The sequence below is a fragment of the Phodopus roborovskii genome, unplaced genomic scaffold, assembly GCF_943737965.1.
Source record: "Phodopus roborovskii unplaced genomic scaffold, PHOROB, whole genome shotgun sequence".
Lineage (NCBI taxonomy): Eukaryota > Metazoa > Chordata > Mammalia > Rodentia > Cricetidae > Phodopus > Phodopus roborovskii.
The window spans coordinates 10,285,258-10,301,884 of record NW_026126408.1 but is presented as its reverse complement, the minus strand read 5'-3'; the positions used below and the strand labels follow the sequence as shown (position 1 = coordinate 10,301,884).

The 16,627-nt window shown below is 48.6% G+C and overlaps 1 protein-coding gene across 4 annotated transcripts in view; it reads right to left on the bottom strand.

Moving 5' to 3' along the window:
- Klhl29 (kelch like family member 29) overlaps positions 1-16,627 on the bottom strand; it is a 288,958-nt gene that overhangs the window by 58,753 nt on the left and 213,578 nt on the right. For all 4 annotated transcript variants that reach the window (XM_051181694.1, XM_051181692.1, XM_051181691.1 and 1 more), the window contains one exon: positions 368-509. In XM_051181694.1, the coding sequence (XP_051037651.1) occupies positions 368-509 (142 nt within the window). The remainder of the gene's footprint in view (positions 1-367; positions 510-16,627) is intronic.

Genomic DNA, 16,627 nt, shown 5'->3' with positions numbered 1-16,627 from the left:
GAAAGAGTAACTAGCAAGTGAAGGGACTGGAATTACAAGCTTTAGGGTAGAGTGGATGCTGGGTTGGGGCTGGCAGAATACATGAAGCTGGGGGCGTATCTCTGGGTATCTGTACCAAAGTGGGATGTAGGGTGTGGTGAGTGCTGCCAGGAGCTGTCAGCAGGAGGACCAAGATGCTGTGGGAGGAGGAGATCCCAGTCCTGGGGCCAGAACACCCCGGTGCTCATGCAACCATGGGCAAGGCAAAATCTTCCCGGAATGTGACTTGAGAAACTTGGGGTTCCACATATCCCACATGGATCAGGACCTCTGGAGAAGAACAGGGCATCCAGCAAGTGGGTGCCTCTGTCAGCTGATAGACACACACCTGGATTGTCGCTCTCCCTCATCTGTTTGGAGGGCGGCTCATCAGTGTCCCAGGGTGTGGACTGATTGATGGGCGTCTGGCCCCATCGAATGCTGGTCGTGAGTCCCTGGGACTGATTGTCGGCTTTGGAAATGCCTGGAGCCTGTGGGAAATAGATAACAATGGTGAGCATAAACTTCCCCAGGACCCTGCCTGGAACCCCTTCCTTCAGAAATATCCCTGGAACCTGAGATTTGTCTACTTGGTTCATGGGCAGAGAGATAGCCTGCACCCAGCCCCACTAATGCTGGGACCTCTGCTTCCTTCCCAGCAAGGATCATGGGGCCTCTGATGAGCTCCTAGCCTCCAGAACTCCAAGCTGGAGCCTTGGGACTGATGGGAGCATTCTGGTGTGCAGACACCTCAGCCTTCAGACTGTCAATAACCCACTGTATCCCAAATGCTACCCACTTATCCAGGGTATGGGCTGAGCACTGACTGTACCCACTCAGTCTCAGTCCACCAGATGCCCAGCATTTGCAGCTGCTGCCTGAGAATTCCTAATGAGATGGCAAAAGGTGTGCTCTGCAGAACACTGTCATCAGGTGGCAAATGAGAGCCACTGCACATTCTCCACCCTTCTCCTACACATGCTGTTGAGATCCTGCCATCCCATGGAGGAAGGGAAGGGGTTATGGAAGCTGGTAGGACAGGTCATGTCATACCCCAAGTAGGAGGAACCATGGCCCCTTGGAGAAGTAAGGGGGTTTGCTTTCTGTGTGAGTTCACCTTCTGATTTAGCTGCATAGATGTACAAGAAAAGGATTCTCAGAATGAAAGCAAATGTCAAGTGACAGTGGCCCCCTGGGCTATAGTCCTGATAGAACACTGGCTACTAGGAAGCATGCTTTCTAGAAGTTCATAATGAGAAAGCAAAACCCTCCCACTGTGATGCTGATGAGAAAAGCAAGGCCACAAGATTACACCCATGTGACCTCCCTACAGAAACCATCCTGTGGTTGAAAAATGTTTGTGACAGGGGAATGACCCAGATATCAGCAAGATGTTATCTTTGGATGAGAGGATTATAGGTAACTTCTTGTCTACATTATTTTGCACTGGTTAAAATAAATGGTTTAGGGAACCAAACTCAGGATGTTGCACATGTTTTGTAAGTGTTCTGTTACTGATCCACATCCCCAGATCTTTTTTTTTTTTTTTTTTTTTTTTTTAAGGGTTTGTATTCCAGGCTGCCTTTGAACTCATAACCTTCCTAGCTCTCACTTCAAATGCTAGGATTACAGCCATGTATAAGCACATCTAAATGCCAAATTTCCTACAATGGCCATTATTTATAAACAATAAAAATAAATCTTAAACATATGGTAGAAGCTGGGAGCAGAGGGGCGAGGATCTCAGTGGCGGGGACTTTTAGAAGAGTCTTCACAGATCCTGGAAACCCAGTTCTGCCTAGGGAAGCATGTGGACGTTGTTCTTTCCAGTGACACTTGCAGAAACATGTGCAGGTGAAAGTCACAATGCTTGTAGCATATTCTCATAGAGCGTGGCCCAATGGTGGAGCTGGAGGATAAGCTCCCTGTGGGCCATTGGGCAGGGTGATTCCCCTGGGTCCTAGGCCAGGCACAAAGCAGGGGGTGTGGGCAGTAGGCTGGGCAGGGCTTCTGGAGCCTTTGCTCTATCCCACTTTGGCACACAGACTACAGCAGGACCTGCTGGGACAGCAGGAGCCAGACAGCACTGAGACCTGGGGCGGTGCAGAGCTAATTGCATTAGGGTGCACTTTACCTCTAGCCTGTGATTCAGAAGCTCCACTCCTATGAACAGGGTGTGGAAAGGAGGGTGAGTCTCCCAAGAAAAAAGAAACAATTCTCTGGACAAATGTTCTAATCGGAGACCCTACTCCTGCTGTGGCATGGATGAGATTGAAAGGGGGGTAGTGAGATACAAAATGGGGGTCTGGGACATAGCCACAATGGTGATGAGGCATAGGAACCATGGGGGAGGCTTCTCTTGAGTTCTCTGAAGGGGCATCTTTCAGCATGTGCCCCGTCTGGAAGCAGAAGCTATCTAGCTATCTGCAGCCCTTATTTCCAGGCTCCAGGCTCATGGTGGGGTTAGGGGCCCAGAGATGGCTTCTGAAACCAGAGGCATTGGAGAAGGGTGAGTCTGTGTTATACCTTATTCAAGAGCCTTGTTAGACACATTTGAACGCTGCTGGGACCCCTAGCCTCCTTGCCAGCAAGCCTCTTCGCTGATAAGCCTCTTCTGCCAGGAGGGGGCGCTGCAGCCCCTCTCTGCTGCCAGTGTCCCAGAGGCTTCCCAGATAGGAAACAGCTTTGCTTAAGATTTCACAATGTTCTTCCCTGCCACCATTTCTGCACTGCTGGGTCCTCACGGCAACTTAACCAGGGAGGGAAGCCTTCTGGAAACAAACCCTGAGATTGCCACTACCGCCAGGAACTCTGGTTGGTTTTTTTGTTTGTTTGTTTTTTTTGTATGTTTGTTTTTTTTCCCTTTGAGTTTGGGTCGTCAGGTTCTATGCTATAAAACTTAGGGAATTTTAATGTTTGCCCAGAAATGAGGGGAGCTTCTGCATTAGAAAAATTGCATATTTCTCTGACACATTGCTTAGGCTTATGCAATGTGTCACTCTTTTATGCCTTGGTTTGTTCTTTGGTAAATAGCTATTGGGCTGGGGTTCTGTGTTACGCGTTGGCCAGGGCAGTGGTGATGTGGGCTATTTGGACTGCAGCAGAGAATACCAGTGCACAGTACAAACGCTGGTGTACCCCAAACAGAAGCTGGGTGCTCTAGTGTGCATAGGCTGATCCAAGACCACGGGGAGATTACCCGGCTGTCAGGCCTCCTGTTGGCTATGTCTTTCATGATCAGTACAAGCAGTTTCTGAGACTGAAGAAAGCCAGTCCGAAGTCCACCCTGCCCTGCCCCCTTTAGGAATGATAACTGAAACCACTCCCATTCTACTTTAGCACCATCTTTAGCAGGAAGCAGTTTGCAGCTCAGGAATTTTATTTTATTAAAGCAATCACATGAATATTCCTTTCTTGATTCTGTCAACAAACAACTTAGATGCAGGAGTTGCTTTTTGTGGATTTGTCCAGGGCTTTCAGGGAAGACATATATGGACTGACCTGTATAGTGTGTGAATCAGGAAGCCTGACCAGGGGCCCTTTCCTTCTGCCAATGGCTTTAGGCCCCAAATAATCACATGCAGACTGCAGATTCTAGAGATCCCGGGGACCCTGTAAGGGTCTGTGACTGTAGTTCTGAACTCCCCTCTCATGGTTTTGAATTCCCACATATCTGGGATCCCTAGGAGCAATCTAGGCTGTTCCCAGCTTGAGTGAGGACTTGCCTTAGGGCAGGAGAGCAGGGGTGGGGTCAGGGTGTAGTACAGGGTAGGCTGCCAGGATAATAAGAAAGAACAGCTTCCCAGCCATAGGGCAGAAGCGGGCTGAGCAGGGTCTCTGTCCCTTCTCACTAGTTCCCACTGCCATTCTCTGCAACACCTGGGAAGCCACATAGACTGAGACCTTTTGACTTTCCCTGGCCCTGGCCAGGAACATGGCGGCACTCATCAGGAGAGGCCCGCCAGAATAGCCTTCGCTACTAGCTCTGCAGAGTGGCCCTATCTGCCCATCACTAGGCTTGAGCCGCCTTCTCTCAGCTTCCCTTTAATGAGATGCTAATGGGATGCATCATTAACACAGCAGCTTTTTAAACCCCGGCTCTTGTAAATTTTCAAAGGTCACATTTTTACGGTGCCTGACAGCATCCTGCTCCTTTCAGACATTGAAGAACACTAAAGACCCAGGGCCTTTATGGCTGAAGCTCTGTGAGGCGGCTGCACAGGCTGAAGGCACCTGCTGGCAATGGGCAGTTCCCCCCCAACCCCCCATTCCACTGCCTCTAGCCCTCAGCAGCTTTATAGGGAATGAGGGCTACCCTCTTCCAGCTTGGGAGCCCAGGTACACAGTTTCACATGGTTCACAGCGTTGCTCTCAGAATACAAAGATCCCTGGCAGAGGGTCAAGGGAGATGCCACCCAGCTGGGGAGGCAGTGTATTGAACTCTCATGGAAGACCTTCTGCTTGGGCTTTGCATGTGCAAGTCTACAGTAGCCAGAGCACCTGTGTTCTGCTGGTCAGTCTAACCAGAGAGAGGGCATGTCTCTACTTCTCACATTTGCAGCAACTGAGTGGTCAGGAAGGTTTGAATGATGTTGGGGACTTAGACTCCCCCGGGGCTGTCTCAGTCCTTGCTTGTTCTTAGCTCTCTGCATGATCACAACGCCGAGTGCACGGCCCAGGCCCAGAAGGTCCTGTTGACCCTGTCCTGGCAGGCAAACTCCATGAAGACAGATGCTCAGTGCCATGCCTGGCCCAGTAGGTGCTATGCCTGGCCCAGCTGTCCTCAGGATGAAAGCTGAGTTTAGGAGCTGTTGGCATGGGCCAACAGGAGCAGCGACAACACTACCAGTTCAAGGAATGAATGAATCTACAGAGCATGCTTCAGGAAGAGTGGAATGTGAAGGCCATGGAGCAGAGCCCTGGGAGAGTCTGGTTCTGCTCTCCAGGGACCACCAAATGGCTCTTTAGCCACGGAGGCTGCTGAAGGTCATTTAGAGGCTTGGCTAATAGCAGCCACTACCAATAGCCAGAGATTAGTGATCCTCCCTGAGTGCCTGGGTGTGGAAGCAGTGCAGGATGCTGAGGCTGACTCTTGCTAAGGATGCCTCCTTGGAAATCCCAAATACTGCGTCGTCCACTCTTTTCCCAAGGACATGGAAAGAACCAGGAAATCCTCCAGAGCTTCTGGAAGAGGTGGATGCGCTGTTACTCAGCGGGGCTGAGTAACAGGGATGGATTGGGGCTAACACTACCACCAAAGGACCCTGGATCAGATGGTAAATTTCCAGCCTTGACACAGGACAGAGCCTACTTCATCCCTCACATGATGTATGTCTTTAATCATGTGGCCAATGATAGCTCACAGACCTGCTCCAGACTGGAACCTGCCATCCTAGATGCCTTACATCTTGGCTACACCTATTGAGTGTCACTGTACATGGTACACTCTCTTGGTCAGCTAAGAGATCTCTTCTTAGCAGAGTGCCTGGAGTCCCCCGACCCATGCCTCAGTTTGCTTCTGTTCTTACTCTGGTCCAGAAGCTCAGCTGGGGACCCAGGTTCAGCAATGGTCAAGGCTCTTTACTGGAGAGATTTACAAACAGTGCCATGGGACACCTGGCTCAGGGATATGTGATGATGACTTGGAGAGACACTGCAGGGAGCAGAGTCACATGATGACTCACTCTTACTGTTGTTAATGGCAGTGCTCACACCACAGATAAGAAGAGATGCAATAGCGTGGTATGGTAGTTTATCCCTGTAATCCTAAGCAGTCAGGAGTCTAAAGTAGGCAGACTGGTGTGAATGCAAAGCCAGTCTGAATTACGCAGTAAATTAGCCAGAGCTACATAGCAAGGCTTGTCTGTCCTGTAGGCCAGTACTACCTGGTGACTGGCATCGACAAAGGCACTGCAGGATTATCCCAACCAGCTTCCTTGTATCTCCACACACAAATCTGTTAGATATTAAAAATATTGTTAAGCCACTACGAACAAAAAGAAAAGGAAAAATGAGATAACACATTCTACTATGTATAATATGAAATACAAGAGATCAAAAGTCACTTGTGTGTTGCTCTTGGCAAACACATCCTGTGTTATCTTCAGCCCCTAGCATTTCACAGAGGATTTGGGGGCAGCATAAACACAGAAGGGGGCTGGTTACCGTGTAAATACTAAAACGAATACATGCAGCTTCCCTTGGAGCTGCTCCAGATGGGTGGTGGGAATAAGTGGCCTTGGATGAAAGCTGAGAGACCACAGGCAGAGAAATGCCAGTGGCGAGCGTGGCACTTGGAATACTCTAACCTTGATCTTCAGTCTGCTTTCCTCACCTTAGGACTCCCTGCAGTACCCACCCAATTTGGAGAAGACACGTTTGGTGCACTCCTGCAGTTCCTAGCTCTGGATTACTGAAGGTGGTGATAGATACTCAACTGGCTTGGGCTCCACATTGACAGAGCCATGTTTTCTGACCTCCCTGAAAATGTGAAACACTCTTCTTCTGAAAACCTTGCTTGGAAGCTTCCCTAACAGTTAAGGCACAGTGATTTGACCTGCCTTGCGAACAGAGTATGGTCTGAGAGTCTAAGCCACCTAGGGAGGTGAGCACAGCTCTGAGTCTACACACTGCAAGCAAAAAATAGGAGGAGGCAGCGACCCATGGATTTGGGAGCATGTGAATTTGGAAGTAGCGGATGCTGTCACCTCATTTTTCTTTTTACTTGGAGGTTATCATTCCCATTGCCTTTCTGAAAACAGCAGGAGCTAGTGCTACACATGGCAGAAATGGGTGGGGCTCAGGGACCTCTGACCACCAGCTCTTGGGGAATCAATCACAAGACAGCAGCTGTCAGCCCCATGGCTGAGCCTATATGGACAGTCTTTTTTTTTTTTTTTTTTTTTTTTTTTTTTTGCAAATGGTGCACTTTTCTTTCCTCCTAGCATCCCCCCTCCTTGCAAGACTCTTAGAACTTTTCTGGTGCCCAGGTCTACCTGTGGGGAGTGGTGGAGGCCAGTGTTTGGTAAATGCATTCCTGCTGGGGACCTACTTCCTAGGGGTGCTCAGACACAGTGGTGTACCCTGGAGAAGGAGAGCCTTATGTATAGGAGCGGTGTGCCGATGGTGGGATTCCTGTGTGGGTGGGAGGTATTTTGGTGTCTGGGCGCCTTTAGGTTAAGCCCAGACAGGCAGGTTTTCTCAGTCCAGAACATGGTGGCATGTCCAGCCACTGATGCAATCTCCAACATGAGGCATGTGAGATGCATCTGGGTGGACTGCTAGAAATGGACTGTAGTCCCACAGGTTCTGATTCTGTAGCTCTGGAGCAGCAGGGGACCCCCAGAATGTGCCACTTTAGTAAGCTTGCAACATCGCTGATTCAGGGAGTTCTTAGCCTCACCCTGGGGAGCGAGGGCAGTCTTTTTGCCTGGCCCTGAGTCTGGGGTCCTGGGGGGCTATAGCAGTGTGTTGGGTCTTGACTGGGACAGATTAGGAGATTTGCTCATGTGGTTCATGGGAGCCAGCTTCAGGGGAAGGGGGCGCCATCAAGAACTCCTACCTAGGGCATAGGTTTCCAGAATTTGGAGGATTTGCTGTCCCACATAGCTGCGGGAGGAGCTAATGGCACCTCAGGGTATTTCAATCTTAACTTCTTATTGTTACTGAGCTATAATCAAGAAAAGCACAGCTAACCCTCACTTGGTAGTGGGTAGGGTCTTCTGTGATCCTCCCATCCTCTCGAACCAGGGTGCTCTCTCTGGGCCCCAGGGCTGAGCCCCTGGCCTCCCCTTCTGAGTCCCCCAGAATGCACTGCAGAGCCTGATGAAATTTCTAATAATACTAACCAATGATGTGTTAAATTGAGACACTTCTGGCTCGGCCGCCGGAAACCACACGATGGTTTAAGGACCAGTGCTTACCTTTCTCTATCAATTTGCTGCTAAATTACTGCTTTCAGAGAAACTTATAGAAAAGTAATTCTTTATTTAAATTTTAATTTCCATCTTGTCATTTTAAATATATATTCAGATTCCAATCATATTACAGAATATGATGATGTCTCTGGCGGGTAAATGACCCAGCTAGAAGCCTGGGTGGGTATGGAGGACGAGAACAAGTGGGCGGTGGAGTGAGGCTCAGCAAGGAGGGAGAGACTTCGGCTCAGCTGAAGTAGCTGACAGAACTTCAGAGGCCTCTCCTGGTTGGAACCCTGCTCTGTGTCCCCTGACTTTGTGTGCAGTCCAGAGGGCCACCTGTACCGTTCCAACAGTTAAGTTGGAACTGCCAGCTATTGGCCATGTTTGGATCACTGTGTGAACTGAGACATAACTGAATGTCCGATGAAATGGGACTGCTGGGGCAGTCAACCCATATTTAACAACTCATACTTAATAACCTCCCACATGCCAATGGTGGCCATAGTTCATTTCCTTCCAGGAAGAATTCTGTATTCTTCTCACCATTGTACGGATGAGAGTCAAATGGTCCAGCCAAGTTCAATAACTCTCAAGGTTGCAAAACTTCGGGATCTCACTCAGGCCTTCTATGCCAGTCTTAATCCACTTTGGGTTGCTATTTAATAAAATTAATAATAATAATAATAATAATAATAATAATAATAATAATAATAATAATAATACAACCATCTGAGGGCCAGCGATACGGCTTAGTGGGTGAGGGCATGTGCTGCCAAGCCTGATGACCCAAGTTCTATGTGATGGAACCAAATGATGGAAGGAGAGTTCTGACTTCTGAAAGTTGTCCTCTGACATCCATGTGAGAGCTGTAGAATATATCCCCACCCAATGGATACATAAACAAATGAATGTAATACCTCTTTTTTAAAAAAGAAATTACCCAGGATTAGGTACACATTCTAAAGAAAGGAAGTGATATTACTGTTTTGGAGACTCAAGAGCATGGGTGCCTGTGATCTGCTAAGTTCTGGGGATGGCCCCATGGTGGGAAGGAATTACAAAGGCAGGGTGTGTGCAGAAAATGTCACATGTCTACACAAGAAGCTTGAGCTTGGGGAGAGGCCACACTCACTCTTTTGATAGAAGACCACTCTGAAGGGGACTAATGTATTCATACCACTGATCCACGACCTCTTAGGGGTGGAATTCCTACGACCTAGTTATTTTCTACTGGGCCTCAGGGTCTTAGAAGCACCATGTTGTCCTAAGACTATCACAGTGTTCTGGAACAGTCAGAATGTTTCTGGGTCACCTCTTGAGGGTTGACACCCTCACTAGTGGACTTAGGCATGTTGAGTCAGCACACATGCTTCACTGTTGGCTAACACTTTGGGCCCTCTCTAAGTACCTGCAGAATGCTGGCCACAGCCTATCTTTTCTCCACCATGTCCGTCAACTATGTCTCCTGCTCTGACCCTGATAATTTACTGGCGCCAGGGGAATGGACAGACTCCATTGTCTCTCTTCCTCCCTCAAGCCTCAGGCCCTGCCACCAATGACTTTCCTCTTGGCTTCTGCTAGTGTGATATGGGTCTTCCTGGATGGGGGCCAGTTCTTCCATCTCAGATTGAGGCTGCACATCTGGACACACCTGCCTCCTTCTAAGTTGGTTCCACAAAGAGCATCCTTTCTCTTAATCCCCCCACCCCAACCTCTTTCCTTTGGCTTCTCAACATTAGGCTGTGCAAAAAAAAAATCTGGCCCTTTTGTCTTCCATTTCATCTTCCACAGGTCTCTTGTCCCTTCTCAGCCTACGGTTCCCCTGCCCTGGGGCTAGGAATACCTGGAATTTATTTCTGCTGGTGTTCAGCGTCCACATCATCTCTAAAAAACTTTAGCTTGAGTGAACCCAGCCTGTCTCCATGACAATCACCCCTCATTGTCCATCCCTAGAACACTGCTTGTCCTCTCCCTCTGATCCCTAAGACCAGGTAGGTTCCTTTTCCTTGAAATTCTCTTCCCCTCTCTGTCTGTCTTCCACACTTTGCTTTGCTTAAATTTTACCCACACCCCTTCTTAGTGCAGTTGCGTGTTTCTTCTGCCCTCATTTCCTGACTTTGAGTCATGCCTAGTATCTACACTAGCCCTCAGGCCTACCCCCTCTTGCCCAGGTTCTGTTGGGGCCCCTCTTCTTTGACATTTTCCCCGCTAACAGGACACTTGTATGGTAGCCCTTGTCTTTGCCAGAACCCAACTTCTCTATAGTATTCTGGGAGTACATTTGCTTTTCCTCTTCCAACATCAAAGTCTAGTCCTTGGAGACGTATATGTTCAAAGTTCAGCAAAGACTGCTTCCTTTGCAGACGTAAAGCAAGCGTGGACAGGGTTGGCTTTTGCACCGTGTTCTTGCACGTGCCCTGTCCAGATTTCCCTGGGCCCCTTGCTCTAAACTCCCTTCCCATGATGGGTCTCATGGACAAAAGAAATGATAAATCTAGCAGAACCTTACAACTCCACGCTTTCAACTTTCCTCTAACAACTTTTCAACCGAAAACTTCTTAGCCCTATTTCCAAGTAACTTTTTATCCATTACAAAACCCACAAATTTTTCAAAGGGGCTTTGAAACAAGATCACCTAGGAAAAAAAAAAAAAAAGCCTATCACAAATGAAAGTCTTTGAAAAGAAAGAGGCCCTTTCCTGTGCTTCAGCTCCCCTCTGATACCATTCCCTTTCATTTTCCAGGAGGTGCAGGGCAGGCCTGGCCCTCAGCGGACGCCTGTGATGTGAGGAGCCAGTGGCCCAGACAGACACACAGACAAGAGGGGAGCAAGGGGCAGCTGCTGTGGAGCTGGGCTGGGCCTTTCATCCTTCCCCATTCAATCAGCCTGTACAGCGCCCCCCGACAGCTGCTCCTTGTAACCTGCCTGTCACTCTCAGAGGCTTCCTATCACCCCGCGGGTTCCCATTCACCTGGGCATTGCAGCTAGTTGCTTTTCCAGTACACACTGGAGACTGTCTTCATTCTTGTCACCAAAGTGGGCGGGTGGGGAGGCGGCCAGAAAAGCCCCTACACTGGCCTTTGATGGGACATTTCCCAAATACCAACCCTGCAGGCAGTAAGCGTGGGATCACTTCTTGCCCTCCCTAGGGTCAGCTTCCGATGCTCACACACACCTGACAACACCCACTTCCTTTGAAAGGAAGCCTTTGTTAACTTCAGATTTAACATCTTGGCGGATCTGGTGAAGGAAAGTCTTCCATCATGGGCAACTGCTAAACCTGGCTCTGGAGGGGCACACATGTGACTGGACCACATGCTAACTGGGCCTGGCCCTTCTAGGTCTAGACTCCAAGAGCTCGATAAAAATTCTATACCAGGCTTCTGGGCCTCCCAGCCACCCACTCTGGGGAGACACTAGATTCTTTAGAATGGTTTGACCATAGGCTGTCCTGTTGCCCACCACAGCCTCTCAGTCCCTTCCCAGAAGACATTCTAGAATCAACCAAGACTTCCACATTGGCATGGTCCATTTTAGTCACAAAGGGCCCCCAAACTGAGTCACAGCCCCTTCTTGTTGGATCTCCTAACACATCTACCTGACTTTCTGAACCATTTCCATTTTTCTAGTTGTAACAGATAATTATCATCATTTTTTTTTTTTTTTTCATTTAGAAAAGCTTGCTTGGCAGACAGAACCATTCCTAGTTCTCAAACTAGGAGAGAGAGTGCATCATTGACGAAGGTGACACAATCCTGACACAGACATCTCAGCGACCTCATTAGAGGCCTAACAAGAGAGAGGACTGTGTCAGAGTCACACTGAGGGGCATTCAGGAAAAAAACAAAAACAAAACAAAACAACAACAACACAGCATAGGTATCTTTGTCAGGTGGCTGCTCAGGGACAGAGGAAGGAGTAGAAACACTCTTATTGGAGGGACTTCGAGATTCTCAGAACCCAAGCTTACAATCAACTACAGCATGGGATTCCAAATGCAGTGGGGCTCCTCAGTGTGGACATTCTAAAAGCATGCAATGCAGGACTCCGTTTACATTTCCTATGTGCCTGGCATTCTCTCATTGGGCTTTGCCTGCATAGTCTCAGCAATGACGGTAACACGTGACTAGGTCTCTCTGAAGGTGAGACCCTCGCTCTGCTCGCTGTAGCTCAGTTTCCTTTTGGTTCATAATGGAAGTTAGTGAATCTTATGTAGTTAGGAAAATTCTCTTTCAGCATGGATTTAACATCTCTTTAGGCTGTGGCTGTCTTGTTGGGCACACTGATTCTATCCATGCTCAAGAGGTACAGGACTAAGTGACACTGGTAAAACCTTACGGGCTGATTTGATGGAAGGGGCATGAAGTACAGGGAAATAGCAATCCTGATCTGGTATAGATGGGAGGGGACTTCATTCCTCAGAACTGACACCAAGGAGAAGTGGGGTGAGTAACCCTTCTATTCAGTACCTACCCACCCACCCACCAATCCACTTATTTACACCTACCAATCTATACACTTATATAAACTCACCCACATCATCAACCCACTAACCCATCTTTCTATCCAACTACCCTCTATTCATCCATCCATCCATCCACCCACCCACCCACCCACCCACCCACCCACCTACCCACTCATCTCATTATTATTAAGACGCTAAACTATGCTGGAAACAGAGTCTTTAGCAGTCTCTGGTCTCAGAGAGTACAATCCAATCACATCTAGAATAGGTTAGTTCTCAAGGCCTGAGCATTCTTTGAGGCCACTATCTGGTTGTCCTGTTCTATTCCACATTGTCTTAGCTCAGAATGCCATAACATGACATATGTTACACATCTAGTATGTGACTGTGTAGCTTTAACAACAGACATTTTTCCCCCTCACAGTTGTAGAGGCTGGACTACCTAAGATCAGGGTGCCACCATGGTCTGTTTGGGTAAAATTCTTCCTCCTGGCTATCCAGGATATCCAGCTGCCTTTATGACTGTGTATGACAGGAAGGGAGACATGGAATTCTGGCATCTTGTTCTCATTATAAGAGATGATTACACTGAGGGCATTACACTGAGAGGGCCTCACCCTCATGACCTCATGTAAACCATAATATTACCCTGGACTCTAAAAACCATCACAATGAGGGTAAAGACTCCAACCTATGGATTCTGGGGAATAGAATTCAGTCCACAGCACCCACACAGCATGCACACAGTGGGTGTTCAGAAACACAGCTGTATCAGCCTATCTGTCGTTTCTCTGGTTCCACTTTGCCCACCAGACCCTGGGGGTGTGTTTAATGGAGAGAGTAACTCTCAGCCCTGACTAGCATGTCAATCAGCACCCCTACAAGCCGGAGCTCTAATTTTTAGATAGCTTTCCCCTCAATCCTCCCCTCCCCCCAAAACATAATCTCCATGATCTCGAGTCTTTCCCGAATGCTGTTGAAAGGGTTGTTGTATTTATCTCTGTAGAATCCGTCGTGCCCCTGTGCAATTTTCCATTGTCATGGTTCATTTTAATTTCCTCTAAGGCTGTTGGCCACTCTTGTGTTCAGAAATAGCTTGTTCCACTTAATAAAAGTGCTTAAATATGCAGACAGGGAAGTTTCCTTTGCCTGTGCCTAAACACTGCTCTACATTCTGTCTTGTGCTGTAGGGCTGAGCACAGGTCCTGTGGCTCCCTGGAAAGAAACTCTGAAGGAAAGGTTCAAGGGCACAAAAAAGTTCCAAGAACATTCCCAGCCTGGCTTATGGCACCATGGACCTCTTGAATGAACCTCCACCCCCGTCACCTTCACAGTGCCCTAAAGTCCCTACAAGTCATTTCATCCTCTGAGTTCCCAATTCCCTCCTTCCTCTTTGCAAAAGAGTGACTCTAAAATTATCTCCCCCAAACCCATGCATTAAAAGCCTGTTTCCCCAGCTTGGCGTGGGGACCTAGTGAGAGGTTTTAGGTAGTTATGGAGATGCAGTTTCTTTTGCAGTTTTGTTCCCTGGCTGCCATAAGGTGAGTGGGTTTGCTTCATCCCTGGCTCTCACCATGATCTACTGTGTACGTCCAAAGCACCAGGGTGACTGATCGTGAATGGAAACTTGGAAAACTGTGAGCCAAGATAATGTCTTCATAGGGTTACTGCTGCCAGGGTAAGCTGGTAACACTGATCTATAAAACAGTCATGAGAATTTCTTCCCCCAGTAACCGATTTCAGTGAAAGGTGGGCACCCTACCACCAGGGACAAGGCAGAAGTGGTAGTAGGGGAGATGTCATCAAGTGGCAGCTGTCACTGCTATCAGGGGACCCAAGAACATGCAAATGTTAAAGGCCTTTTACAAGAAGGAAGGCATTGCAAACACTGGTCTGTCTTCTAAATCAGTTTTCTCTGGTTGTTGAGGCCAAACCATTCCCTACAGGCTTTGGCTCATCAGGAAAGGTTGAAGGAGTAGGAAACAGATTGAATCTACATTCAGGATCTCCAGAGCACCAAGCTTTTGGGGGTACCAGGTCACAGCCAGGGCATGTAGTCTCCATGGCTAAGCCAAATCACAAGGGACCAGGAGCAACAATGCAGGTGACCTTTCTTTTGTGTAAATAACCAAGGAGTCTGGGTGACTGGGAATGCTGGCATGGACTGGGGATGAGTGGCCCCATTACAGCTCCAGTCATGTCTTGTTCCATGTTTGGTCCTCCTAGGATGGGAAGGGCCAGCAAATGTTGGCTTAAGGACTTTGGCCCTCAGTGCCCCAAAGATGTACAGTGTAGGCAGTCATTATCAGAGCCTAAAACTTGGGGTCACATGGAATATAATAGGTTCTTACTAGCAGCTGGTGATCTCCTCAGCATTATCACCCTGGGAAGTGGGTTTTGAGTGTTTAGAATAAGCCCAGCCTCCTGACCATATTCATCGAGCTTCAGTATTGATGCCAAAACATTCTATTACTCTTAGAGAGATTGCCTACAGATCTATTGATGGCTATCCATATGTTAAAAACAGAAATGGAGGCTGGAACTATGGGCCCAGTTAGCTTGCAGCCACTGAGTCAGCAAGCCACATCCCATCCTTAGAATACCACAGATCTAAAGGCGCACAAGCTTACACACACACACACACACACACACACACAGAGTCACTCACACACACTCACATACTCCCCCACATACACACACACTCAACACACTCACACACACAGTTACTCTCTCACACACACACACACACACACACACACACACACACACACCCGTACTTCTAGCCTACTTGGGCTGCCAGGGGTCTGTAGCCCCACAGTGCAGGAGCAGCTGGCAGACACTCCGTCTGCCCTCAGAAACTTTCCTTCTTCAATGGCTCCAAAACAGAGTCTCCCATGGCCACTTTGAGCCTTCCCTCCCAGACACTCTTTCCTAAATCAGCTTCCAATCTGACTCATTTCAGTTTTAAAACAAGAAAACATCAACAAACACTATGCAGGGAAACAGATGGTAACAATTACAGGAGGGAGAAAACAGAGCTCGCTCCCTCTACCAGGGGCATGTGAACATATTGTTCCCCAGACAGCGGTTGTCTTCCAGCCACTCCCATGTAAACGTGGGCATGGTACTCTCTCTGTAGCCATCCCCACCTCACGGGACAGGCCAGGGTCACTGGGACTGGAAGGGTCACAAGGGTTATGGAGCACCTTGAAGCAAGTCCATTAGGAGCCGAGACCTGGTAGTTCTCCAGGGAGGGAAGAAAACATTTCCGAACATTCTAGGACACCTTAAACGGACCTGGCACTCCATCATCAGAGGTCTGAGATCAGGGGGTGCTGGCTTCATCCCCTGCACACTACCCATGCCTGGCCCTTTCCATTTCCTAATGTCACCATGTCATGCACGTGGCTCTAAGCTCCCAAGGGCAGGGGTTATTCTCTCAATTGGGGTGGCAGTTAAGAACTGGGATCTGGATTCAGGCTGCTGGTTTAAACCCAAGTGCTGCTACCATTTATGAGTGGGGAGAACTGGGGTGAACCAAGAACACTGCTGGTGCCGTCCTTGCCTCACCCCTAGGCAGCTATTTCAAGTACCCTCCTCCTATGACTGTGAATTAGTGTGTGCAGAAGACCCGGCACAACACCCCGAGCACAGTGGGTGCTGTGTGCTGAAGCTTCCATGGCGGTTTATTCCCCTTGCAGATGGCCAGCTTCGTGTCTGGTGTTCAGTAAACAGCCCTAAAAGCTTGCCAAGTGGAAGGCTGAGGAGGCAGCCTCCAGCTGGTCATGAAGGCAGGGCGACACACACCAAATCAAAGCTGAGAGCATAAGCCCTGTTGGTGGAGTTGGGGGCTGGAGGGTTGGACCTGAGAGCAGATGGCCAGTGCCCAGAGTCCTGGGTGAGATTTACCATGCTTCATCCTATGTGATTTGCCAAGTGTTCCTCCATTATGGTAAAGGTAGGATGAGGGCTTTGCTCTCCACAATATCTAACAGGCAGAGAATCAGCCAAGAGAACAAAAGCAATCCAAATGCAATCCCAGTGCTACAATTGGTCCCTGTCTGGCAGTGATGGGGGTGGGTTTTTTTTTTTTTTTTTATTAGGAATGAGGGTGTGATCACAAGAGATGGAGATGATGTGCCCTTCAGGCAAGGATGTGCAGTGCTTTTGGGCAGGGGTCCCACAAAAACAGGATATAGTAATGAGGGGCTTGTCCCATTCCTTC